The 27,094-nt window shown below is 40.9% G+C and overlaps 1 protein-coding gene across 4 annotated transcripts in view; it reads left to right on the top strand.

Annotated features, from left to right (window-relative positions):
- Positions 1-26,102, top strand: part of PTBP1 (polypyrimidine tract binding protein 1) — a 31,570-nt gene extending 5,468 nt beyond the window's left edge. For 3 of the 4 annotated variants that reach the window (XM_072845912.1, XM_072845908.1, XM_072845910.1), the window contains 13 exons: positions 10,933-11,008; positions 11,980-12,152; positions 13,199-13,345; positions 14,559-14,729; positions 15,525-15,635; positions 16,020-16,194; positions 16,805-16,894; positions 18,152-18,300; positions 21,008-21,041; positions 21,537-21,629; positions 21,994-22,210; positions 22,464-22,541; positions 22,960-26,102. In XM_072845912.1, the coding sequence (XP_072702013.1) occupies positions 10,984-11,008; positions 11,980-12,152; positions 13,199-13,345; positions 14,559-14,729; positions 15,525-15,635; positions 16,020-16,194; positions 16,805-16,894; positions 18,152-18,300; positions 21,008-21,041; positions 21,537-21,629; positions 21,994-22,210; positions 22,464-22,541; positions 22,960-23,092 (1,596 nt within the window). In that variant the 5' untranslated portion in view covers positions 10,933-10,983 and the 3' untranslated portion in view covers positions 23,093-26,102. The remainder of the gene's footprint in view (positions 1-10,932; positions 11,009-11,979; positions 12,153-13,198; positions 13,346-14,558; positions 14,730-15,524; positions 15,636-16,019; positions 16,195-16,804; positions 16,895-18,151; positions 18,301-21,007; positions 21,042-21,536; positions 21,630-21,993; positions 22,211-22,463; positions 22,542-22,959) is intronic. The other variant, XM_072845909.1, reaches the window with a different exon arrangement.
- Positions 26,103-27,094: the final 992 nt, after the last annotated feature.

Genomic DNA, 27,094 nt, shown 5'->3' with positions numbered 1-27,094 from the left:
TGATGGGGCTCTATTTAATGGCTGCAGGGGAAAGGTTATTCTAAGTTTTCCTCGTATGAGAATCTGAAATTTGAATTAATCGTGGTGCCATAGTAGTGTCTGGTTCTGTTTGAGAAAGCTATCGGCTGCAAGGAGTTGTTTGCCATCAGAGGAAAAGGAAAGGCTTGAGCCTGGACAATAAGGTTGGTTAATAGTTCATAGCCATTATAACAGGTGGACTAAGTCATCCCGTGACTGCTGTAGAGCAGTTGATACAACATCTAGTAAACTGATTAATCTAGGTAAAGTCCCCTCAGTTGTTTTTAACAATGTGTAATTTGCAGCTTTAAGTTTCTGCAGCTTTAAAGAGTTGTTTTACATAACTAAACTTGACCAGGAAGCTTCTGAAACTGTAACTGTAGTCCTCAGTGAATCTTGAAAAGCTTCAGGATTGTGGTATGGTGTGCCTCATCACTCCCGTCCGTGGGGGTGATATCAGTCCCTAGTGCAGCACAGTTAAATGTCTGAAACGAGGACTGGGAGAAATCCCCTCCAAATGCTTTCACTCCTAGCACAGGACAGAACTGCAACCACAATTATGCTACTTGTACAGTGGGGTGGGGAGTGGTGAGACAAAAGCGTGCATCAAAAATGAGGTTTCTTGCCAAGTCAGATGAGGCAGGTTTTGAGAAAGTTGAATCAAAATTTAGAGTGGCAGAAGCAAAAAGGAAAGTGGAATCATCTTGATAAAGGTAAGTTTTAAAATTATTTTTGGCATAGCCATGTTATCTGATTATGTTTAAATAAGGCATTGAATATGCCAGTGTAGATCATGTAATAGAGGTACATCTGTAATGTTACGGTGTAACATGTTATATGTCATGGATTTGCTTAGGTGAGTTAGAATCACGTTTGCGCACAGCTAGGAACAAAGTGAAGGCTTCCCTTATGCCCGCATCCTCTACATGGCCGTGTGTGGTCAGCTATGTCCAGACAGTTTCCCCAGGCTCTGCTTCTTCTGTACTAAAGATCCTCTGACTGCAGGACTCTTGCACGGAGAGAGGTACAGGCAACTCTGTTTCAAAAAGCTGTGTAATCAAATCCTGTATCAATTGCTTCTTAAAAATACGTACCTCTGTGGAAAGTGTCAAACCTCATTGGCTGCAGCGCTCCTGAAATTTTGCTGTTGCTTTTGTGTGTTGCTTCCACTTCAATCTACCCTTCTTTGGTTTGCCAATAAGTAGTTTGAAGGGACTGCAGAAGTTTTCTGTAATATCACAGAAGCTTTTCAGTGTTGCCTTTGCCAGAATAACTTCAATGATAGAGCTCTGTTCATCCATCAGCATTTGTTTGATCCCTGGGACATCGCTGAAATCACTTCAAGGATTAACTGATTCCCCCCCTTCAGAAGCAGATATTCTTTATAATTGCTTCATAACTTAAAATAATGCTGTGGAACTGTAGTTTTGTGATCTACTGACTTTATAAAACATATTCAGAGAAACGCGATTCAGGTGGAGATAAACTACTTTGTTAGTGTCTGTTCTGAAAGCTGTGCTCACAAGAGAGCTTGCTGGCTGAGCTTCTAAATTAGACATGAAAATTTGAGCTGGAAAACTGTTTTTAATCTGAGGTGTAAACCTACTCATTCTTGCCATGTACGTACAAAGAAGGTAGGAATGGTACTCCATCCAGTTTGTTAAGGTATTAGGACATTACAGTCCCCAAAAGTTGTCAGGTCGTGTTGTACTTTAGGCAGTATGCTACTGAGACACCAGTAGACCTTTTCGATGTTCTATTATTGACTGGAACGTCCCTAAGTTGGAGAATTCTCGGACAAGTAGGAAAAGTGCCTGTAACTTAAAACACTGCTGAGCAAATTGTCCAAGATAACTTACAGTGGCCTCTCGGTTGTCTTCCTGCTCTAAGTGTTCCTGGTTACGAAGTCTGACTTTGAAATTGAGGGCTTTGTGAAAGTACGTATCAGTTTGCTCTACTTTATCGTTTTAAAAGGCAGGGTGCTGGCACCTTTTAGGATTTTCTCACATCCTTAATTTACATATTAAGGGTACTCATACCTGCTTCTATTAATCGTTCTGAGGCCTTTGTTATATGTAGGTTCTGTAGCTTAAGAAGTCCCCAGATGTTCTCATGGCTTACTACTTGAGCACTGTACTGCCTGATGGTCTTGGTTTTAATCAGGGTGGTAATTGCAGTAGCTGTTCCTGGGCTTCACATTTAGCCTGGTCCGCAGGCTCTTCAGTTTAAAGTGTGTGAATTTATTTAGGAAGCTCACTACAATTCTGGTATGGGGCTCTTGATGCACAGCCTTCTGGAATGTTCTGCAGATTAGAAACACCTGATTTAAGACTTACTTCTTCCCATAATTTCATTGCTGTCTGAAAAGAAAGGAAGTGCCTTAAGATGGAGGCACTGTATTTGAACTCTAAGGTACTGGGTCTGACCCCCGCAGTTGCCTCTTCTAAGTAATTTGGTCAAGATCACTCTGTATCTCCTTTCCCTTTCTTTAATTTGCCTAGATATCACTATCTCTTTAGGCTGTAATGGTCTCTGAGCAGGACTGACTTACTAGAATGAGTATGAACTATGATATGTCATTATTCTTTAAGTAAAGTTGCATTGCAGTGATTGAAAAAGTCTCAGAATAGTTTAGGTGCTGAATAATCTTGTAGTTTCTTGGTTAAGTTGGGCTCTTTTTGAAAGATGATGCTTCCAGAAAAAGAAAGTACGCTTCTGTGGCATTTGAGAAGTTAATTTTTTAAAACAGGGTTTGCTAGAGTGTGATACAGGCTGACTGCATAGAAGTGATTTGTGATCAAGCCAGGATCTTTGCCATGGGAACAGTAATTATGGCTTCAGGCAGCAGGCCAAGAATGTTGTGAGGAAATTCCAGTTCCCTCCTATGGCTTTAGTTAGGCTGCAACAAGCTGGCTCTTGTGGCCTCTCTAACAGGCATGATCTCACATGTAAAGCACATGTTGGTAGCAGCGTACATGGATGTCTTTTGGCAAGTACTGTCAGCTGGATTTGGTAAATAGCTCGATCTTATCTGTGTTAGTGTTGCACACAGGTCTTATGCACCCGTGTCTTCAATTTATAGATAACTCCTTCGCAGGGCAGTTGGTAAGCCCTCTGGTTGGATTATGAAAACTGTTTAAATCTGTGTTAAGTTTAACAGGAATTTAAGCTATTGGTTGAAGCACAGATGCTAAGCAAGATTGCTACCACAGGCTTATCAGCTATTAGATCTGTTTAAAGCAGTTTCTCCATCACATCTAAACCAATTTTTTATGTGGAAGCTAACTCAAATTACTTGCACTTGGAAAGGAAACAAGCTGTGACTCCTGTTGTAGATGAAAATGAAATTGTGTGAGACTTTCTGGAAAATGATAGCTAATAAAATGGTTGTAGAAAATATTCTGTTTTAACCTCAGGCCTACTTTGCCCTCAATCTGTGATGATTTAAGAAAAAGCAAAATATTTAACACACATTAATTTATTCAACTTTATCTTTTTAATCTCACAAGTGTAGGGATAGACTCTGGTCTCTGAGTCACTGACATCTGTTTCAGGTATTGTTAAACTAGAAGATGTAGATGTGCTGGTGCCACATTTGTTGTCATCTCATGAGCAAGAAGAGTAAGCATTATTTAATTTCAAATTCTACGTGGTTCTGGTATAGCTGTCTTTCAAGCTTCATATGAAAACCTGTTGAATGCTGTGCTTAGTTCAGCAAGTGTGTTTTGGTAATCCCAGTGTAATGATTGCTCGGTGTTTGCCAAAGCAGATTATAGTTATTACACAACTGCAATTTAGATGAGATTGAATTAGCGTGGAGTTCCTTCTAAACCTGCATGTTCAATTTGCCATTTTACAGATTTGAGCACAAAATGTTCTTTCATCGGTTCCATTTTCCTGAAGTGACTCATCCAGCAGTATTTCTTTCTGATAGTGTTTGTATGAAGCTTTACCAAGGACCTGCCTGCTCCACTGCAATGACTTAAAAAGCTCAAGGTTGACTACTGGTTAAGTTTCAACTTGGGAACAGTATATCATGAAGCTTGGGTGTGTGCTACCCTACAAAGCCAGAATGACTGCATTACTGCAGTACTTGGAGTTTAGGAATTTGGGGCTATTTAGAATGGCCACACCTTTTATTTGCTCAAAGGGCAGGTTTGTTTCACATGGTGTCTCCATAGTAGCAAGGACTGAGAAAGAAAGTCAGGGAGGGGCTGATGAGTGGCTTGAGGATCCGGCTTCGCTCTAAAGCCAGTGTGTGCTTGAGCTCGTAATGCATCTTATTGCAAAATACCACATCGAGTTGTGTGAGCGATTGCTTTAATGTAATGCTTCAGTTTCTAGTGTCTTTTAGGAACTCAGAAATCTACCTGTATACTATAGAAATGGTACCAGCTATTGTGGCAGTACGTATGGTAGGAAAATAATTTTCCAACACACTAAATTCTTTGCAATGCCCTGACCAACTAACCTAGTTTCAAAAGATGCTGAAAATGTGTGTGTGTACCCAGTATGCTGTTGTGAATATTAGTGGGGAGTTTACCATGCTGGCTCTTTTGTAAAGGTATTAGACTAAATCTTGTCCAGACAAGAGTGAGGTTATACCAATTTAAAAAGCCTTAAGTGGTAGGTGGCAGGTGTTTGGCCCCAGCTGAACAGAGCGTAGCTTTAAAAAAAGTGCTCTATGCCTGCCAGATATGCTAATGCCTCCACCATAGATTCACTATAGCAATGTAGTGTGCTGACTACTGGGTTGGATTTAATTTGATAAATGATACAGGAGTGCAATGAGCAATTTGGTGAACTAAACTGATTCCTCACCCCCACCTCTTGCGTTTGGCTCTGATCGGGTGATAAGCTGTGTGTCTCAAACAGGGCGCAGTGGAGGGGTGAGTGACACACCGAGCTTGTAGCTGCTGCTCACAGACTGGTGGGACAGCAGTATCACACTTCACTTAACAGCCACCTCAGAGGCCACAATCTTCAGGATCTTGAAGTTACTTTATCTTAATTTATCTTACCCTAACTTTTCAACTTTACTAGGATCAAAGGAGGATGCAGTTGTATTGTGTGTTCTTCAGAGGTGCTTTCACAAAAGGTTGACTCACGCTTTCTGTTTGTGACCCAAATCGGAATGTTTCTATTCACACTGCTCTACCTTTAATTGACTGAAGAGTGTTGGAGGCAAGAGGGGCACATGGGGGTAACATAAGGGAGCCTTGCTGCAAGTGAGTCTTCTGTAGAAGACAAGGAAAACTGGAATTCTTCTTCCTACTAGTTTAAATTTAGTTCCATTTCTAGCTCTTGAATCTCTTGGGGGGGGGGGGGGGAATGTTGGAATGTAACATGAGTGTGAATGATGATGTCATCAGACTGGATTTCTCTTATTAGTTTCTTCACGAAGTGATTTGAGCTGTGAACTGAAGTATCAAAGTACATTCTTCCATTCCTCTGGGACTGAACTCATACAGAGCCCTTGAAGCATACTTCAGAGACTCTCCAAGAAACTTTTTTGCTTCTTTCATCAGAGCAAAGGGTTTGCGTGAGCTTCTCAATGATCTGTGTGTCATTTTGTGTGTAAAATATTATGGTGGTCTCTTACTGGGTCCAAAGTCTTTTTACAAATGTAGGGAAAGTGGAGTAGAAGAACGATGCTTACATGCTCTGGCCAGGCAGAGTTACAAGACTTCTGACAGAGGGTTTTTATGTGAATTTAAGAAAAGCAGGCCAAGGACTTCTAACAGTACAGATTTTTCTTGGTTTATTTTCAGAGAGGGATTTTCCAGGTGCAGCTGTGTTACCTGCTTTGCTTTTTGTAAGTGCATGTTAGCTGATGGCCTGTATGCCTCCTACATCTATCTTCTCCCTCACAAGAAGGAGGGATACTGCTATCCTTAGTCTGTTTAAAAATTGTTAGAGCAGTGTATGGTGCTCCAGATCCGAAGGCAGAGAATGGTACTGCTATGTAGGATTTCCTCAGTGAGCCAGGGAAGGAAACAGGTTTTCATACATCTTGGACTTGGCTAGCCTGTAGCTTGCTGGCCTTTCTGGTCATTGTGCTCTTCCTTCCCATATGCCCTGTCTTCTTGTCATTGCTTGAATTTTGCTTTCTGCCTGTGACACTTGTGGCTTTCTGAAAGTTGATCCCCTGTTATCACCTGTTTGTCTTGAAATTAATATTTTTATGGTCATTTAGTTTGTATTTGTTTCTAGCCTTTTGCACGGACAGAATGCAGTTGACTTATTGTAATCCATTTTAAATAAGTGACTGGATCTTAAGCAGATGAAGGATTATATAGGGCAACTGAGAATCTCTGTAGTACTTCTAGGTGTGCTGGTAGAAGCTGAGGTGATCGCTGGCTTCATTGCAAACTATGGTAAAGTTTAGGTAAAATCCTAGTGAAAATGAGACAGTTGATAGTTTTCATATGAATTAGAAGTTGCTTTTTAAGCTGTGAAAGCCTGGACTAATTCAAAATTCTTAGAACTTATTTGTTAAAACTTTAAAGCAAAAACAGGCTTACAGTTTGGGTGGTGGTCAAAAAGATAACTTAGAAAAAATATGAAATATTAGCATTCTGCCTTGCAGCAGACTTTCTAATTCAGAAAAGGGAAATAAAGAAGTATTGATAGCAAGACTACACGGAGCACGGGTGTTTTATTAAATTAATGCAGCTTGAGCAATAGACCTTTTGTAGCCACAAGTGTCGTGGATAAAAGGAGGCTGCTGTCATAGAAACGCTGCCAGGCAGTGCTTTACCTGGTAGTAGTATGTGTGCCGACTGGTGACTTTGGTGGTGGAAACAGCCTTGCCCTGGTCTAGGTAAGATCTGGCAGTGTAACTTCAAAGTGGTGTTTTGTTTTCTATAAACAGGAAGAGATTTGTTAGTTCAAATGGAGAATTTTATGTAGAGCAGTGTTACTGCTAGCACACTGTTGCTTCTGTTAATCTTGTCATAAAAATACCAGCTGCAAAAGACTTAGCTAAACAGAAATGTCAACATAAATTAATGCCTCTTGTGAGCAGGGGTGTGAACTTCAGAATCTGAGGAACTGTGTCTCGAGCGAAGCACTGCATGGCTGGGCCTCCCCATGGTAGTCAGAGAATAAAAAAGGTAGAAAAGTGCTGTTGTGGGTGGACGCTGGCGAGCAGCCGAGCCCCCACACAGCCGTTTGCTCACCTCCTCCCCTTCCCTGGGTTTGCATAGTTTTAAACTTACGTGAAACAATATAATACTTCAGAACCAATAGCTTTTGTACTGGCTTTTCCAATATAATTCAAAATACCCAATGGATACGTTGTTGGTGAGAGACTTCTAAACCTTTTTAAAACAGCCAGGCTCGCTTTGGTTCCTCTGGCTCTACTGAATTAGGATACTTGGTATGGAGCATTTGAATTTGTAACATGGTTTTAAAGCTTATTCATAGCTTCTAACATGTACAGAAAGAAAAGATGTTAGAGTCTGGAAAGAGATTATGGCAATCACCGCAAGCGTAAAGACAGGCGATTGATGCGGGCTCCTGCTGATGTTCCCAATACTGAGTGCAGGTTAATAGAGCGCTTATTTTCAGTTTGCCTCAGGTTAGGTAATTCCAAAAAGCAACCGTCAATAGAGGTTTCTTGTGGTTATCGGAGATCAGCTCCAGCAGTAACAGAGGAAGAAAAAGCGCTGATAAAAAGTCATAGTCGATGCAACTTCCTTCTGCTGTGGGAAGCTTGCCAGCAGTGGTCTGTACCCCTGTGAGGATGGCAGCACCCTGTAACCAGCGTACCTCCTTGGTGCACTGGGTGTGCGCTTCTTAGGTTTGCACTTCAAAACCATTCTTTTCAAGGGAGTCTGTGTGGAATAATTTTCGTATAACTGTACAGTACTATGTAAGTACTGTCTGTAAACTTCCTTGTATAGAGAAAAGACCTTGGAATAATTGCAATTTTCCAACTACTGCAGTCTTCCCTCTTCGTTTGCATGTACTTCCAGCTGGGAAGCTTACAAATTGACTGCTGCTTCTTTTGATGTCGAACAATCATCCCCCTCTGCCTCCTGGCTCTGGTCACAGCGGGCAGCGTAGACAGTCTCCAAGATAAGAGGGGAGTGGATTTGAAATTGCGCTTTCATTAAAGAAACATCGACATGTGGAAACCAGCAGCAAGGAGCATTCTTTGTCAAAGTGCCCTGCAAGTAAATTTTCAAATATGTGAGAAAATGTTTATTTTAAACAAGCCATTAGGAAAGTTAAATTCAGGGAATTTAAATTCTTTCCATAATCGTATAAATGTTTGTTTTTCCAGTTTATAGTTTCCTAGTGTTGCCTCCATGAGAGCCAAATATGTGGCTTGTTCTCCTGGCGTTTCCATGATGGATTGCAAGGGCTGCCTGAGTATGCTTGCACAGACGCGTTGATTCATACTGGGAGTGCTGGAGTTCTGTATGTTCAGAAATTTACAAGTTGCTATTTCAGAAGACTTTTTACAAGTTCAAGGCCCATTAGGGCCTGATGTGAGGGCTTTCATGAGGCCAATAAACACTTGTCTGCATTGGTAGGGCTTTTGTTTGCTGGTGGGTGGTTCTTGTAAATAGCTGCCAGTTGTATCCCAGGCCACAGAAAGTAAAGCTGTACCTGTAGTGTCTGCAGCGGTTCAGGCACAAGAGCATTTTTACAGTAAACTTGTGGATTTTTTTAACCTTGGGATTGCGCATTAATTTGAGTCACCAAAAGGATGGGATCACAGTCTAATAGCCTCCCAGACTGGCTTGCCTCTCACTGTACTCAGGAATGCAAGTGCTCATTAGACTAGCTGTTACAAGGCCTATTCCTAATTACTACACCCTGTTAGAAGAAGGAAACCTTGCTGGGTGTCCATAGCCTTTGTGGAACCTGGTCAGCGCTTGCAGGTGACCAGCAGCAGCACATGAACTGCGGTTTTGGAGCCTGGCCTAATTTCTCATATTCAGGACATCAAAGTCCTTGAGCCTGTCTTTGAAGAGCTAGCAGTGAGTAGTCAAACAAGAAATTCAGGATTTGAGGGGGGAAAAGAAAAAAGCCCAAAACCTGTCTGTAATTCGGTGTTCTGGGGCTTCTGGTGTGACCTACTTTTCCAACCTGTTTGCTGGGGAAGTTGAGCAGAGCTTTTGTTGTTGTGCAGATACTGTTACTGCAGGTGCCACCAGATATAGGGCATGGTGGAAGATAGTTTCTGGTGGGCGCAGTGTGAAGCAGGGTATGTTTCCATTGAGATGGGTGGGAGTTGGCCAGGGCAGGGATGAGCTCTGTTCTTTTTTTCTGTTGATGGAAGCCTTTTAGTGTGGCATTTCTGTGTAAGAGTAATGTAGAAAACTATGAGAAAATGCTTTTGTATGTTAGATTTCTATTACTATGTTTGCTCACAGTTTACAATGGGATTTGAAGTCTATGTAACTTGTCTGAAATTAAACTATACTGATTTTAAGCTGTATGTAAGTATAGATTGTACTAAGAAGTAATCTGTAGTCTTGTTTGCTTTTGTCTTAGTAGTGTTGTTCGTACCTCCTACTTGGGTTAGACTAGTCTTGGTCAGTTGATATAATTTGGGTGACTTTACAGGGAATGCTGTAATGAATTGAAACACATACATTGCATACAGTAATCTGTTCCATAGATCTGTTTAGCTTTATTTGCAGGGAATGGAGAAGTGCCAGGCTCCTGCAATTCAATAACATTGTGTGAATAGATGGAATCGTACCTACAGCTTCTAAAAAGCCTAGAATAAATGCACTTCTGTAATTCTGCAATACCAGTTCATTTAGGTAGTCTAATTCTAGTAGGAGCAGCTCATCTTAGATTTTTTTTGTCAAGTATGGAGTTTTCTTCCTCGTGGAGTTCAAATGCACGGTGCTGCAGTAAGAAAAATCGAAGGATCAAGACGTTAGGATATGCTGTGCTACTCACAGCTTTTTGTTTTGCAAGTAGCCATGTTGACTTTAACATAGAACAGCTCCTAGCGTGCAAGGCAGTAGAGGATGGGATTACAAAGATTCTGTACCTGTGGTACTCGGGTTTCTCTGCTTCAGAATGCTAGTCGGTCTTTTGACTTAAATGCACTTACTGAGACTTCATGGTACTGTTGTCCTAGAAGTTGTTGCTGCTGTTCTCGGGATTGTGGCTGGAAAACAACAAACCCATGATCAGACTATTTTGTTCTAGAATCCAGATTATTATATGTGGACCTATTTCTGCTGTAAAATTTGAAAAGTAGCTTTTTGCTGGAAGCTTTACTTTCCTGATCTGCCTTTTTTGGGGTAGGGAGGGGAAAGAGATCCATTTCTTTCAGGTCTCAATTTTTCCAAGTCGCATCTTCTGCTTGTAACTGGAAAATATACATCTTTGGTTCATAGTTGCCAAGTCATACAGTAACAATTTTGGCCAGCTTCTGATAACTTCTATTTTGCTTAAGACTTCCTTACTCCTGGTAACCCTCAGTAAAATAATCTGTCCTCTTGATGAATGCTAGGAGGCCTATCTGTTTTTGCTATTCCTGATCAACTACAGTGGTGTTCTAGCTTAACCTAGAAAGATGAAAATCTTGTCTGATGTGGGTAGTCAGAAATCTGTTTTGTTAGATACAACAGGAGAATGTGAATATCTGCACAAACCTGCATTTAGTGGCTTCAGACAATTCAGCAATGCTTCAGTTCCTAAGATTCCTAATGCATAGCTGAAAAGAGATATTGGATAGTGCTACTCAGTTACTAAATTGGATCTTAGTTATATTTAATTTATGATGGAGGTGAGGTTCACTGCCCACTGTCAGTATATTTTCACTTACGCTTCTGTTCAGCTTCTCTACACCTTAATCTCAATTGTTCTGCTTTAGGAGTACCTGAATAGAATTTGGTAAAAATGCTGTCAGTTTACCTTTCGTCTTTTCTTTTCCAGCGGGGATCTGACGAGCTTTTCTCTACTTGTGTTACTAACGGACCCTTTATCATGAGCAGCAACTCTTCTTCTGCAGGTAATATTGCCTATAAAAAAGAATAGCAATTGATAAGTATTGCAAATACTATGAGGAGGTCTGGTTTTTTCCACTTAATTTTAAAATCTCTTCATTTTTAGTACTTATTAGGCCTTTTGTAGGACAGTGCTGAATAATAATAAACTTCTGCCCTATACCCTTAAAAGGTTAGCAGACTGAATAAAATTGTTGCAGGACAGTTGCTAAAAGGATTTTACAGAATTGGAGCATGCAGGCTTTGCTGTAAACTATTATACTTAAAGCACAATTGAATTTAATGTAGGGTTATTTTGGCTGTATGTAGTAGTTTGCTGCTATTTGGGAGTTTTACACCATCTAGAGGTTAGTAATCCCACCCCAGACAGTATCCTTGTGTGCTCAGTCCGGAATTTTACCCTCTGTGCTTGTCAGTGCCTTGAATTGTCTTACTTTGAGCTACCATTGTCTTTGGAGTCCCTTCACGTTCTGCCTGTGGCCTCCCTGCCAGACTGTATCAGCTCATGTCTTGTGCTGCTGATGGTCTTTACCCTATGTATAATCCAGCTGATCTAAAATTACGTTTTGGTTCATACTTGGTTTAATATCACTTGCTTTAAGATGTCCCCTTCAAACAGCTTCATTGCCAAGAATACCAGTCAAAGTGAAAAGGAATAAAGAAGCAATCTAGCATTAGTGGCTTAGACCTACACAAAGTAGAAATGTGGGTGGGTGTGTACTGTAAACAAGCTGTAAATCGGTCGCTGGAGAGTTGATTCCATTGCAGTGGCATTTGGCTATGTCACTTGCATCGTGTAACTTGGGAGAAGAGTAAAACTATGTGTCTTCAGACTCTGTTTAAATTAGACTGTGGAATTTCTCTGTAATAGGGAGTAATAACTGGATGGGCAGCACAAACTGTATGTCAACAGTGGTAAGTGCGTGTATATTCTTTCAAACCTACTCTAATATGCAGTAACTCTTGCTTTTTACAGCTAATGGAAACGACAGCAAAAAATTCAAAGGTGATAGTAGAAGTGCTGGGGTCCCATCCCGAGTAATCCATGTCCGTAAACTCCCCAGTGATGTCACGGAGGCAGAAGTCATTTCTCTGGGTTTACCTTTTGGCAAGGTCACCAATCTTCTAATGTTGAAAGGAAAAAATCAGGTATTGTGTGTATAATTGAAAGCAGGGATTATGTCAAAGACCTGATGAGTTTGTCATCAGTAAACCAGATCCAAGTTGTTTAAACAACTGTCATGTATTAGGAGTCAATAACTTCTGCATACTATTATTTTACTTTTCCATGATTATCCCATGAGCTGTAGAAAATACTATTTTCAGACTGTATAAGGAGCTAAATCCATAATTATAGGTTGTCACTTATAATTAGCATTATGCCTGGTTTTTAAATTACAGACCAGGTAAATTATTTGGACAGCAGTGACATGAGTTGGCCTTTTTCACTCAAGCCAGCTTGACAGTTGAGTAACCCCCAGTGTAACTTTGCATACTAAGGACACCTTTACAGATACAATGAATTAGCTGGGTAGAGCTAAAACACTCTTGGGTAATGCAGAAGGTGTGCACTAATTTGGTAACTAAAATTGTCTTACAAATTAAGGAGTAAAAAAGCAAGCCAACTTTAATCATTGCTTAAAATACCATGTCTTTAATCTTATTATGAAAATGTGCCTCTGATATATTGCGTGGTGTGATTATATGTAAGTACTTAATGTAATGACTTGCTACAATCTCTTACATTTTTGTTTTGAAGTAGAGAAGACCATAAAGGTACGGAACAGTGAGTGGGCTTACTGCCCTGTAGAGAAGTATGGAAAGTTGCTTAATATAAGTGTTAAGAGTCTGGATTATTGCTGTATTCTTGTGTTCTTGCAGACACTTCTGTCACTGCCAGTTTCCTAAATATATGTAGCATGGAGATCTTAGGATGAGACTGAAACATTACCTTCGTTAAGTCAGTCTGGACTGTGAATATCCTCATTTGTTCTACCTACAGTTGGTTCTTAAACAATTCTGTGTACAAAAACTTGCATATAAATGCAGTTGTGAAAATGAAATACAGTTACAATTCAACTGGAAGTTCTTCCTAAGGTCATCAATCCATGTAACGCGGTTGTCAAGTGTTAATGCTGTCTCCTAGTGTGAGCTGCTTTAATAATATATCAATGTTGGATTTGACTTCTGCGCAGGCTTTCATAGAAATGAATACGGAGGAGGCAGCCAACACCATGGTAAACTACTACACCACAGTCACTCCAGTCCTTCGAAGCCAGCCCATCTATATTCAGTTCTCCAACCACAAGGAGCTTAAGACAGACAACTCTCCAAACCAAGCAGTTAGTTTTTGTTCTTTATATTGTCGTACTGGTGGGAGAGACAGACAGTTCTCTGCTACAGTTTTGTGCTGCTGGTGTAGGCCTGGGAGGGTTTTGAGGTTTGGCGTAACTTATCAGTGCTACACGGAGCATTCTAGCTTATGGAGTAAGGACTCCTGTAATAGCTTTTATCCAAAGTCTCCGCAGACTGTTAAATGAGCTGCTAAAACTGCCTTAATGTCAGGGGAAGAAAATGCATAGTGAATATGAGATCATGAGAAGTGGTGTTTTAGCATTCTTTAGTTAGAAACAGTAACTGAATACCTATCTAAAGACTTGATTAATGTCTAGTGCTTTAGGACGTTTGTTTCTAACATGTGAAAGACTTCTGATGGGGCAAAACTTGTCTGCAGTAGAGTACAATCTGTGGCTGGTAAGTGCTAGCTTTGAGGCAGGCAGCACTTGAACACAGCAGTTCTTAAGGCTTGGCCTGTCTAGAGTTTCTGTGCAAGATATGCTCTGCATAGGGTAAAATTCCCTTTTTCGGCTCAACTGCTCTTGGCAATCTTTCAGGACAGGAACACTGGAAAGAAGTTCAAGTTACTTTGTGCCTCCTTATCAGGGATGGCCGCCGAGTACATCCAGTTTGCCTCCTCTCACTTTTCAGGCTGACTTTCATCAGGATCAGAGCATCTAGTGCTGTGCAGATGAAATGCCACTATTCAGTGCATCTAACAAAGCCAGAATCTGATGCACAACAGCGAGCACATCATAATGTTATATGCGTGAGGGGGACTCTACAGGAAAAATCCAAGTTGGTTTTCGCTCCTGGATACCTATAGCAGATGTGTATTAATCTTTCAGTCTTGTCAGCTTCTGTAGTATTCTGGAGATGGTGTTTTGCCCCAGAAGAGCCTAGTTTTTCCTTTTTTCTAAACAATGGAATAGTTTTGCTGCATCGGTAGATGCTGAGCAAGGTTCTAGCAGTAGCATAAGTACTTCATATTTTATTTAGTTTGTATTTTTACATTGCTCTTGCAGATTGGGATGGTCTGTATTGTCCACGTTTAAAATATGCTAGTCATTGCATCCCCAGCCTTAGGAACAGTAAATGGCTTTCTGTTGTTCTGCTGTTAAGTTCTGCTAGTAGTTTGCAGATAGGAAGCTCAAGAAAAGCTGAGTGTGTATTTTTGCAAGCAGAAGTGTTGGTCTAACAGAATGTTTGGTTCTGCAGCGTGCCCAAGCAGCTCTGCAAGCAGTGAATTCTGTTCAGTCTGGAAACCTAGCGCTGTCAGCCTCTGCTGCAGCAGTAGATGCAGGAATGGCGATGGCTGGCCAGAGCCCTGTCCTGAGGATCATTGTTGAGAATCTCTTCTATCCTGTCACTCTAGATGTTCTGCATCAGGTAAAACATGTCACCACAACTTCTGGAGGATTGTCCTGGAGGGAGGGGTAGCAACAAATAGTGAATTGTTGTATTTGCAGTGTCTGCGTTCTAAGAGCATGTGTTTCTAATCTGTATAATTCAAGTTCTGAACATAGCTGTCAAATTTCTACTTTCTGAAGACTCTGTCCCCCTGCACAAGATTCTTCTATTTTTGGTCCCAATCTGGCCAGACTTTAATTTCCAGAGACTTGATTGCTTGTCCATTTTAATTGGATTCCAGTCTGGTACAGTGCAAGGGACAAATATTTGTGTTTTCAAGACAGCTCTTCAAGTTCTGTCTAGGGTTTAGCAGAAGTAGCTGCTACACCTCCTTATGTGAGGGTAGGGGGAAACAAATACAGTGTCCAGGAGTTATTTAGGCAGTAGCCTATTCGGAAGGTTCCTGCTGTCTGCTGTGCTTGCTTAACTTAATCTTCATGTTGAAAATGCAAGCTTGACTGCATGTAAGAATCCCTGAAATTCTTGGAAAAGTTCCAGTTTGTGAAGGTGTATGTGAATCTTCCTCTGTAAGAATTCATAGCAAACAAAAACTTTATTAAGGGGGCAGTTCAGTCACCCTGATGTTTTTTAGTCTGATGCCATGATGCAAGTTAAACAATGCCCACTGCGTAGTTTAAAACATTAAATTTTTAAGTTGGAAAGCTAACAAGGTGAAAGGATAACTCTTGTTGTTTCTGCTTCTCATTATGGAGATCAGTATGAAATCAACTTACTGGAAATGAGGTAACAAGATACGCAAATATTATCTTGCAGATTTTTTCCAAATTTGGTACAGTCTTGAAAATAATTACATTCACGAAGAACAACCAATTTCAGGCCCTGTTACAGTATGCTGACCCAGTGAGTGCTCAGCATGCCAAACTGGTGAGTAGTATGCTTGCAGTGCTAAACACCTGAATTGTTTTAGCTTTTAGGCTTGCTTTTATTAATCTAGGATCAATGTTAGAAAGTAGCATTTTGGAGTATTCGGTGGTGGTGGTAGGTTTACATGAGCATTGCCCTAATGGTGAGTGGGAGGGAATTCCCCTCCCCCCCCCCCCCCCCCCCCCCAGCAGTACAGCTAACGTGGGTGAATACCAAAGGGGGTAAAATGAAGCAGTGCTTTCTCCATGCAAAGCAAGATACCTGCTCCACCTGAAGATGCACACTGGTGCCTGGGATGATGTAACACCTTCTCTTTTCAGAGATTTGTTGCTGTGATCTTAGTATAAATGCATCTTGGATGAAGAATGGTTTGTTTCCTTGCAGTCTTTAGATGGACAGAATATCTACAATGCCTGTTGTACGCTGCGCATAGATTTCTCAAAGCTCACAAGTCTCAATGTAAAATACAATAACGATAAGAGCAGAGATTATACACGACCAGACCTACCTTCTGGGGATAACCAGCCCTCTCTTGATCAGACCATGGCAGCTGCTTTTGGTGAGAATTCTTGAAGCGGGAGCAGGGCAAATGTAACGGATGTGTGTGTCAGTTGGGGAGGGGACGTAATCCCAGTGTATTTGGTCATACAAAATTTTGGAATACAGTGTGACTAATGAAGAGAGTTTGGGAACTGCTGAATCAGACTAGTGCAAAATACTAGTGGGAACATACGGATGTGGGCGCATGCTACTGCTTTGAAAGCTCTTCCCTGTTTGGGCGAGGACTATTGAATGCTTTCCAGCTGTCTGGTCTTCTAGTGCCATCTGCTGTTTTGCCACAGTATGGGCTCAGTGATAATTTGGGGTGTTGTAACCTATACTTGGAAAACCATGTTATGGTTAAACAGTTACAGGAGCCACCAGCTTGTATTCTGGTCAGCAGCTATATTCTAATAGCTGTTTCAGAACAGCAGAGTTAGAGGAGGGATAGTTTTTGTAATTTCTTGAAGCTCAATGTTACATTAGAGGCACTTTTGAATTACTGTTTATGTTTTTTGGTTTAGCTTTCAGCTAAATGCTTATGTTGAAGGACAGATCAAGACATTCCAGCTAAGTCTAGAGTTTTCTTGCTATTGGGTGTCTTTGTATAATGTGTGCATCTTTCCCAGGTGCCCCAGGAATAATTTCCGCTTCTCCATATGCGGGAGCTGGCTTTCCTCCTACCTTTGCAATTCCTCAGGCTGCAGGTACTGTATTTCGTAAGTTGAAATTTTATATAGGTTTTCTGTTGTTGAAGCATCTTGATGTTTTAAAGCTAAGTAGCAATTATTTTTGTTGGGGTTAGTTATGTAAATTCAAAATGCTGGCATTAGGCACAGAAGGGAATGGTGTTTCAGTACATAATCTCAGCTAGGAATGCAAGTGTGCAGCTGTGGCACCTCTGGCTAGGCAATATCCCAGTGGTGAGGAGAATAGGAGTAGCAGGATGGGAGAGACAGTAAAGGCAGTATTTTTTGGGAACTCACTTTGATAGCTGTAAATGTGGTCAACAGCAAGGAATCTTTGTCCATTTTTTCTAAATATTTTTAATAAGGCTAGTATTTAAACATGAAGCTAGTCACGCACACTTAAAGTTGCACTGTGAAGTTTACAGCTTATATTGCAGGTAACAAGTTATTGCTACTTACAGAAGTAGCCAGATGCCTGAGATTAAAGACTTCGGTTTTAGGTGCTAAATACACTAGCACTCCAATTGGAGTGCTAGACTAAACAATTTTTGCTTTGTTTTTCACAGCATACCAAGCTATATTGACTTTCTTGTAACTTGATGGAATGTCCTTGCTTATGACAAACAAGCACAGATCAAACTATTCAACCATTGATGTGTGTGTTAATATCCTGTCCTGTTGGGGAAGTAGACAATGCCACTTTGAGAAGTAGTTTCATTTAATCGATTACTAGCAATTGTTTGAACTCTAAAGCTCTTCCCTTTGGCCGACTAATACAAGGAAGTGCCAGATGTTACTGTGAGCAACCTAGAAATGCCTATAAATAAAACTTTAATGTTTTTCCATTCAAGAAGGGATTAGCTGATGGTAGCATACGATATCTGATTGTTACATGCATGGTTAAAGAACAAAGCATTTTTGGCATGCACTGGTTGGAAAGACCCTTACAAATGCACTGTTTGTGATACCTTTCCTGCACCAACAGAGCTGAGGCTTTGTGCTGATTCCGCTTCTTGTGAAACATGCAAAATATTGTAGTCAACAAGATAGTGCTGAGAGGCACCTGTTACGCACCAGGCACTGCAAGAGCAAATACTATTAGAAATTAAAACATTTCCTGCAGCACCAGAATTGGAGGCTCCTGTTGCTCTTAGAATGTATGGTCACTGTGTTTTGAATGGTTACTTGCATGTTACAGAAGGCGTGCTGTTCTCCCTTCTGGTGCAGCAAATACACTAGAGTACGTGCTGTTAATTTCTTTACTGGTTAATATTCTTTAATTTCCAGGCCTGTCAGTTCCAAATGTTCATGGAGCGCTAGCTCCTTTGGCTATCCCATCAGCAGCAGCTGCAGCGGCTGCAGCAGGACGGATTGCCATTCCCGGCCTCACTGGGGCAGGGAACTCTGTTCTGCTGGTTAGCAATCTGAATCCTGAGGTTAGTGGAGTCCTAACTTTACTTTTTTTTCTCCTTCCTGTTACCTCTGCTTTCACTTTCTGAACACAGATTGTGCTGAAACTCATTGAAAGTGAAATCCTACTGTATCCTAAAGGAAGCGGCAAAACTAGAAAAGCAGATGACGTGCTCTGCCAGCTCTGAAACTCAAAGCAGATCAGTACTCTAGTTGCTGAAGGGAAATGAGAAAGTCCATCTCAAATTAAAATCTTGCTCTTCTTTGGTTCAAAGCCAAGGATGCTGCCTGCCTGCTCTTGTCCCATAAAGACTACAATGCCTGTCCCTTGTTCCCTCTTTTATTTGGAGTCTCCCTGCCATTCCCATGGAAGAGTGTCATTTGGGTCACAGAATAGTCATGTCCATTCTTTCTTTTCCTTGGCATGTTCTAGTTTTTAATACATTAATTCACAACTACAGAGAGAGTTCATTCTGACCTTTGCTCTTTCTGTGTAGTGTCTGGATCCCTGCCAGCTTGACTTTGTACCTGTGCAGTATTTCCTCTGCCATGTGCTTGCACATTTTCCCTTTCCAAGATTCCTGGAAGTTTTTCCTTAGCTAAACCCCTTAACAGCTCACAGTTTACATTTTCAATTCCACTTAACTTAGTGAGTTGAACTATTTGGGTTTCTTTAAAAATAAAGCAAGTAATATTTGAACAAAAATCTTCTTTAATGAAAGACAGCATCATGAGAGAATTTGATATGGGTATCTTGGATTTTTCTTCAGTCAGCTTTTGGCTCTTTGTTGGATTGAAAGTGTAGAATCTTCTAGTGTGTGCAGTAGAGTATGATGAGTCTCTGCTGAAAAAAACACTTTAACTGGTGGGACTGTGCACACAAGTTAATACTACTTTGCAAAGCTATAAAACTTACCAGTGATGTCAGAGTAACCACAAAACCTCTTTTGCATCAAAGGGGAAGCCTGGATGTGATGAATGATCAAAATATTTAACTCTTGATGAGATGAACCAATTGAACCAGAATTTCAGACTATTCTTTTTATCTGTCATTACTGTTTTCTCCAGGGCATGAAATAATGGCAAGGACTGATACAGCTTTGGTTTGGATGAGTTGCTCTTTCTACCTAGGAACTGCCCTGCCATTCCAGGAACTGTCATCTCTGACTTGGTCCCAATTACTTGCTGTTCAAACAAAAGTCTTAAACATTAAGAGCTGGCATCATTATTCTCGACCAGTGTCATACTGTCAAGCGTGTGTTTCTTGGGATGACTTTCCATTGTCTGGATGGCAGTGACAGGACAAAGGACTGTGCTGTACCGCTGTTTAATTTGCACATGTTCACAGCTCTGAGCAGTGTCTGAACGGTGTGCACAGTTCTTGTTTAAGTAGGAGCAAGCAGTTATTTCATGCCTTGTATTTTTTGAGCTCTTCACTATCCATCCAGCTTATCTTTGGGCTAGAGAGACTTTGATACTTGTACTGAAGCTGTGAACTAACAGACCTGAAACTTTTTCCATTGCCTGTATAATCAGTGTTGTAGAAACTTACCTGTGCCACAACCAGTTAGTTAAGAGACAGTATTTCTCTGGAGTGACTACTCTGCGATAATGCATAACGTTTTTTCTGAATGAGAATCACAGAAACTGAAATTACTCCGTTTTTCCTTTCCATGATGAGTGGAAGAAGCCTGTGTGTCTCAGCTTGCATTGACTGTTGCTTTGAATGCAGACTCTTGGCTGCATGCAAAGTTAGTGTTGTCACTGGGAGCGGAGATGCTTTTCCTGCCTTTCTGGCTGAGTAACAGCAGTTTTGGATTTCCGCATGGTGAGGTCAAGCCACGGAGATGGAAGGGAATAGGCTTCTGTTGCAAATGAGGTACCCAGTTCCTTTACAGCAAGTGCTCCTAGCAGACCTTTGAGGTTTTTCATAGTGGTACAGCTGCTTATCCAGGTAATCGCTTGCTTTAAAGGCACTGATTGGTATCTAAATTGGACTTCCCTTGTTTTGTTAGGGCTAAGTATTGCAATGTGGATTACTTCTGTAGTCACTGGTCCTAAAGCAGGAAATACAGCTGTGTTTCTGACTTGATCCATGAAGTCATTTCTTTTAAGAAATTCTTGTAATCAGAAAATATTTTTAGTCAAATTTTAGGAAATACCATTGCAATTTAATTCAATATTAAAGCCTGTAGAAGTCACTCTGCTGTGATACTGTCTCTTACTTCTTTGTATATCTTAAGTAAAAATGCCTTTTCTTTATCATTGTGTTCCACTAGGTAAAACCTATTAACTGTTTCTGTAAACAAGTTATTGTATGTAGAATTCTATAAATCTGACTGATGGAACACTACATATTTCCTTATGTATTTACTGACCTGTGTTTTTTGCTACTTTTTTCTTTTCTCCCCATCCCTGAATTTTTTTTCTTCCCCTGATCCGGAATTTCTTTGCCAACTGACTGCACGGTACTTCTGCTTCCTGTTGTTGCTTGAAACAAAAAATAAAAACATTCCCCTTCCAAAAAAAAAAAAAAAACCCTGCTCTTCGGAAACCAACCTGCCCTTCAATATTAACCATCTTGAAAACTTCATCATCCATCAACCAATTTCGCCATTTCCTGCGGGGACTCTGCCCTTCCTCGTTGTGGACGATTTGTGCAACCTCGCTCTCCCCTTCGATTCCTTACCTCTTCCCTGTCCCTCCGCTGCCTTGCTCTGCTGTTCTCTAAAGAGAGTTACACCCCAATGCCTCTTTATTCTTTTCGGTATGTTATTATTCACACTTTTTATTACCTTGTTTTTCATTTATTTGAGATTACTTTTTTGATACTTCAAAAATGTACAGTTTGCAGTTTGCCATTTTTTTGAATGCATAATTTCATTTTTACATTGTTTACTTAGTTTGCTATTTAATTTAGTTTGCCTTTATTTTATGTTCAGTTATGCATGGTTTATTGCTTTGCATGTCTTATAAGAGTTTTAAATTGTGATAGCATGCTAAATTGTCCAGTCTTCTGGCAGTAAGATTTTTGCTTTTTGCTGAAACCCAGTATCTTTTCTTTAATGTATTGTTCCATTATTATTCTGCTATATAAGAATTTTCCTTAATTAGAGCAGAATAAGTAACCATGGTTGGAATGAGATCCATTCTGGTTGTGAATGAATGTTTTTGCTCTTGGATTGATTAGCTAATATTAAGTTGAATGAGACTTCATTTTTTGCCCTACCTAAGACTATTCTTGTTTCCTCACTTTTTGAAGGAGTCTATGGTGATGTGCAGAGGGTGAAGATTTTATTTAATAAGAAAGAGAATGCCCTAGTTCAGATGGCTGATGGAAACCAGGCCCAGCTTGGTAAGCAAGCTTAAAAGTATCAGAGTGTTAGCATTAAGAGACCTAATGGGTAATTAAAGCTTTAAGATCAGTACTTCTCTTCCAAAAAGACCCAAAACCTGAATGTGTCCATGCACTTAATTGCCTGCCTGCATATGTAGTATGGATTTGGGGCAGCTCTGGAAAAAGTATGGTTCTTTCATGCAAGATCATCTAGAGGGAGAATAGAATAAATGATCCCATAAGGCAGAATAACAATGCCTGTCATGCAGTTTGTGTGGTATCTGCATAGGGAAGAACTAGAATGAAATTCTAGCTTTGATTTAAATGTCTGAAGAAGACTGTGAAATACCATTGTAGTCAGCGCTGTCTTTAACTGTTGCAGCCATGAGCCATTTAAATGGTCAGAAGCTTCACGGGAAGCCAATCCGTATAACATTGTCCAAGCATCAGACAGTACAACTTCCCCGTGAGGGACAGGAAGACCAAGGTCTGACTAAGGACTATGGAAATTCTCCTCTACATCGTTTCAAGAAACCAGGCTCCAAAAATTTCCAAAACATCTTTCCCCCTTCTGCCACTCTTCATCTGTCCAATATTCCGTAAGTATCTGCATGGAGAGTTCCTGTATGGCCGAGTACAAAAATGTTTGCAAATTTAGTGTGAGAGTAAGTACGGTCAGCTTTTTGCTGCTAGCAGGAGGAAAGCTTGCCAATCTTGCTGTTGTTCCTTGTAGCCTTTCCAGTCCAAGAAGGTACTAGTAGAGAATTCAGAAAAGGCTCTGCTATGAATTGGTTTTGAGAGACTAATTTAGTCTGTCAACATACATTTGACTGGAAAAACTATTTGTTTCAGACCTTCAATAACTGAAGACGACCTTAAGATGTTATTTTCAGGCAATGGTGGGATGGTCAAAGGATTCAAATTCTTCCAGTAAGTGTTTTCTCTTACATCCTGTCCTTACACTGAGCTTTTTAGTATGAGAAGGGTGGAAGCACTTAGTTCTGATCGAATTCCAACTCAGGCTAAGTGAAAGGTGAGCAGAAGCATCTCTAATGTAGTATTTGACTCTCTGGGATAAAGAATTCCAGAGTAACCCTGGATTGAGTGCATGGCGAGTATGAGTTGATGAAGATGAGTTGATGAAGCTACTAAAGTAGCTGAGTGAGAAGTTTGGATATGCATGTTCATCATATAGCTATACTCTTCCATATAAAAAGAAAGTATATTGCAAGTACCCAGGTAGTTAATTTTCTGCTGGTCTTGTTGAGTGCTAGGTAAGAAAACTTGCATCGAGTTAGGCAACTGCATATGGTCGTACTGAATGTGACTTAAACTTCTGTCTTGTCAGGAAGGACCGTAAAATGGCTCTGATCCAGATGGGCTCTGTGGAAGAAGCCATTCAATCACTCATTGACCTCCATAATCATGACCTGGGTGAGAATCATCACCTGCGTGTGTCCTTCTCGAAGTCCACCATTTAAAGCTTTGGAAGGTGTGAGACAAAATGGACTTGACTTAAAACCTCTTGGGTTCAGCCTTGACCTTAAAAGGCTGAACACTAGGGTTTCAACTTCCATCATTCCAGAAAAAAAAGCCACTTTAAAAATGCAGCTGAAGTGACCTTAAAAGACCAGAGATTTTATTTTTTTAAAGAGAAATCAGTTTACCGGTTTTTAAAAAAAAAAATTAAATCTAATTCATATTGCTAACCTTGCGGTGATGGGTAACAATCTTGACTGTTCAAATAAAAATCACAAGTTAAAGTTTACACTTTGGAACCTGCTCTGGGAAATTCCCCTCCCCTCCTGCTCCTTCTCCCCCAAAAAGCAGATCCTAACAAGTTTATCAGGTTTCACATTGATGCCTTTTTTATTTTCTTTACCCATCCATGCCTTGAAAGACCTAAAACCACTGTGTAAATTCACTTTAGCGCCTTTGAGTCAGGATTTTGCAAAATGCATGGTGTATAGGAGCTCCCAACTCGCCCAGCACAAAAATAAGTTGCATTGATCCTACCTTAACTGTGCATCTGCTATCCTGTGCCTTAAACCTTTTACTTCTTTGGGGAAAACATCTGAACTGTAGGGAGTAGATTGGGGGAGTTGAGGGGAATGAGTGAGCTCTGGCTTACTGGATCGGCTTGTTGTAGTGAAGGACAAGTGAAGCTGGCAAAGTGGATAAAGAAAATATTGGGCTTTGACTCTTCAGGCAGTTGTATCCCACTGTCGGTGAAATGTCTCAATCTGCATAGTATCATGTGTCTTCATGCCACTTTCCAATCTGCTTGTGGTTTATTGCCATCTGCAAACCTTCAAGTGGGAGTTATTTAAGATCCTTTGTCCGTAACATTCAGACTAAGCAAAAGGTCTGGGTGGGGAAGCATTCCCAAGACCAAATTACATTCCATTGTCAATAGCAAGTCAACAGGCTCTGCCCTTCACAAGAGCATTGATCAAGAGACGAGATTAACCACTGTTGGACACTTGTGAAGACGAATCATTAAGAGTTTGTCAAAATTGTGTGTGTGTATATATATATCTAAATACTTGGCTAGGATTTGAAGAATTATTGGATATCCCACGTTTAGAAAGGTGTTCATGTGAGTCACCTTCGTGCCCCTGATTTGAGATTAACAAGACCAATGTAGCTCTGCCATCATTCTTATAGCATGTCTTCAGCATTTGAGCTTTTTGTTTTAATTCTTGTATTATACTTTTTGATGCTGTTGCTGTCATCTGTGCCTAGCAATATTTCCAGTTGACCAAATATTCTAATCTCTTTATATGCAAAAGAAATAGTTTAAGTACCTTTTTATAGAATGATAAGATGGTATAAACGTAATCTAAATTTACTCCTTTGTGGTATTACCCTTGTATACTGTACTTATTTTTTTTTTTTTGTAATTGAAACTGTAGGGCAGGAATTTAGTTACCAGGCTGAGGTCATGACTGAGGATGAGTAATGTAACGAAATCGATAAAACATGTTAAGAAAAGCAGATTTTTAAAGCAAAGTGTTTGAGATAACAAGCACAAATAGCTTGTGAATTTAAGTAAAAGGACCCAGGCTAAAGTTTTTACCTTTTTAACCTATAAGCCCAGATCTCTTAAGTTATAGGAAGGGAATTTATTAAAAGTAGAATGCAGCAGATCGTTTTTTCCCAATGATACAACTGTTTATTTTTTTTCTGGCTTACAACTCTTTCCCGGGCCATTCTGCCTTCTATTTTGTGTAATCCAATGTTGCCTTACATTTCCCTCTAACCTGCAACCTGTTCGGATGCAAAATAACAAGAATCTTGTACTTTTTTTCAGGGTTTTTCTGCAAATTGTGGACCAAAGTTTGTTTTTTAATTGTCTTAGTGTTGCAAGTTATGATTTCCTTGCTTCGTGTGGGAGCTCTTGACTTGCCTAGCACTGAGTGTTTGGAAAAGTCTTAACTTTTCTTAGTTCCTCCCTGAACTCTTGAGGGTGTGAATTATGCTGGAGAAGTGTGTGAAGTCTGAGTGAGGGTTCAGCTTGGGTTGCTGGCATGAGATTGGTAATCCTTGTCTGCCTTAGTCTTTGGCTTGCGGCTGAGGAGTGTGACACCGTCTTCAAGGAAAGTGTTGCCCCAGTTCAGCTGACGAGTAGATGCTGGTTTCAGTTACCTCTAGATCTGAGTAAGCCTGTTAACGAAGCCTTGTGATCTGCCTCTCCGGAAGGCTCCGTGTTTCCTTGCCAGCATCTTGTGTTCAGGAAGGCAAATTCTGGTGTCTTGGTAGTTGTCAGTTAATTTGCTCATCTCCCTTCCTCCCCAAGTGAAAAATCCGTTCCTCCTGCAGCCAGGGAGCACGGGCGATCTGGCTGGTGCTCCCGAGTACGCCACAGGCAGCACTCGACCTTGCGAGGATCCATGCGCAACCCAAGTGGAACAGCTGTGGTTTAACCTTCAAATGCATTCAATCGACCTCACCCGAGACACTGGGAGGAGGCTTATTGGAATGAAACCTGTCTGGTGGCCTTTAACACTGATTTGGTCAACCCACAGGCTATATATATTTTGCAAAATGCAAGCAAATTAATTGAGGTAACCCCGGAACCCAGGCAATTGTGGGTTTTTCCTTTGGATCCCTGTGTTTGCATGTAAAGAATGTGAGTAACAAAAGGGTGTACATATTTATAATTTTTTTATACCTGTTGTAAGACATGAGGGGGCAGCAAAACCCAGTTTTTTATGGTGAACAGATGTATTGTATATTTTGATAACAGCTATTACAGGTTCAGTATTGTGGAAGGTGGGGTGGGGAGGGTAAGCATACACAACATCAGAATTCCATTGCCTCTTTCAAAGAATGTTTGTAATGCAAAAAGAAATGAAATTAAAGCTATTTTATAACAACCTTTGTACCTTTCTGTAGCTCCATTATTTACTGTTCAGATTGTAGAAAGCAGTTATTGGCCAGTCTGTACTTGTGCTTTCAATAAATTTCTTCTGTATTCTTTGCTTCTGATTTTCCTATCTTTTTATTGTGCCTATTTTGCTTCTGATTTTTCCTTCTAATGTAATTTCAGCTGCCTCATTTTACATAACTTTGACTCTTCACATACCTCTGGGCTGGCAGGGTGTTTGTCCCTGCTAGCATCTCTGTGCAGGGTGAGCGGTGATGAGCCAAGGCTGAGCCTGGAAGGGGTGGCTGCGGCATGCGGATCCGTTCCAGCTGCTCATGCTCCAGCCCTTCCGTGCCTGAATGAAGTTCAGAGGTATGAGGTTGTAGGGCCTTAACTGATGCTCTGCCTTTGTCACACTCCAACACTTTTTTTTTTTACTTCATGTTCCTAAACTTTCCATGTATTCTAGCTAATATCCATGAAATAACCCCCTTTCAAGTCAAACACATAATACTGTCTGTAGTTTTGTGCTGTAGATGTGTCAAAGCTTTCTGGCTAGCTGGATGTAGCGCAGTTCCACATCCAGCGTGAGCGGGTGTTGTCCCTGGTTTCACTCCCGTAGAAGTGGTCCGAAGGATCGCTTTGGTTCCTGTGGGTTACTCTAATGTGCAAATTCTCCAGCTATGTTGGGCGTGCCTGGGTGCCGATAAGCTCCCTGAGGAGCAGAGCTTTCTGTTACAGAGGTTTGGTTTCTTACTGGTTAAAACTCCTTTCCAAAAGTAAATGTGCCCGACATAGACCTCAGCTGCCATGGAGGTGGTTGTGAGGTTTTGGGTATGGCGCTCCCAAAGCTTTGTTTTGAAGGGGAGCGGATGCTTACAGGGGCGTGGGAAAGGGGCTGGCTGGGCCCCTGGGTAGGGGAAGATGGGGTGTGCTCCCCTGGAGCCCATCCGGGGACTCGGCTGCTCGCTTCCCCTGGGCTCAGTGTCGGGAGCTGCCGGCATCGCTGCGCATCTCAAACAGAACCGAGGGGCGCAGCACGGTGGTGCTGGGAACACCGGTGCACGTGGGCAGGCACCCCACGTTGTCAGGGATGGAGAGAATAAACGTACGG

Source organism: Ciconia boyciana, chromosome 24 (assembly GCF_034638445.1).
Source record: "Ciconia boyciana chromosome 24, ASM3463844v1, whole genome shotgun sequence".
Lineage (NCBI taxonomy): Eukaryota > Metazoa > Chordata > Aves > Ciconiiformes > Ciconiidae > Ciconia > Ciconia boyciana.
The sequence above is the reverse complement of the archived record's forward strand: the minus strand, read 5'-3'. Positions and strand labels throughout refer to the sequence as shown.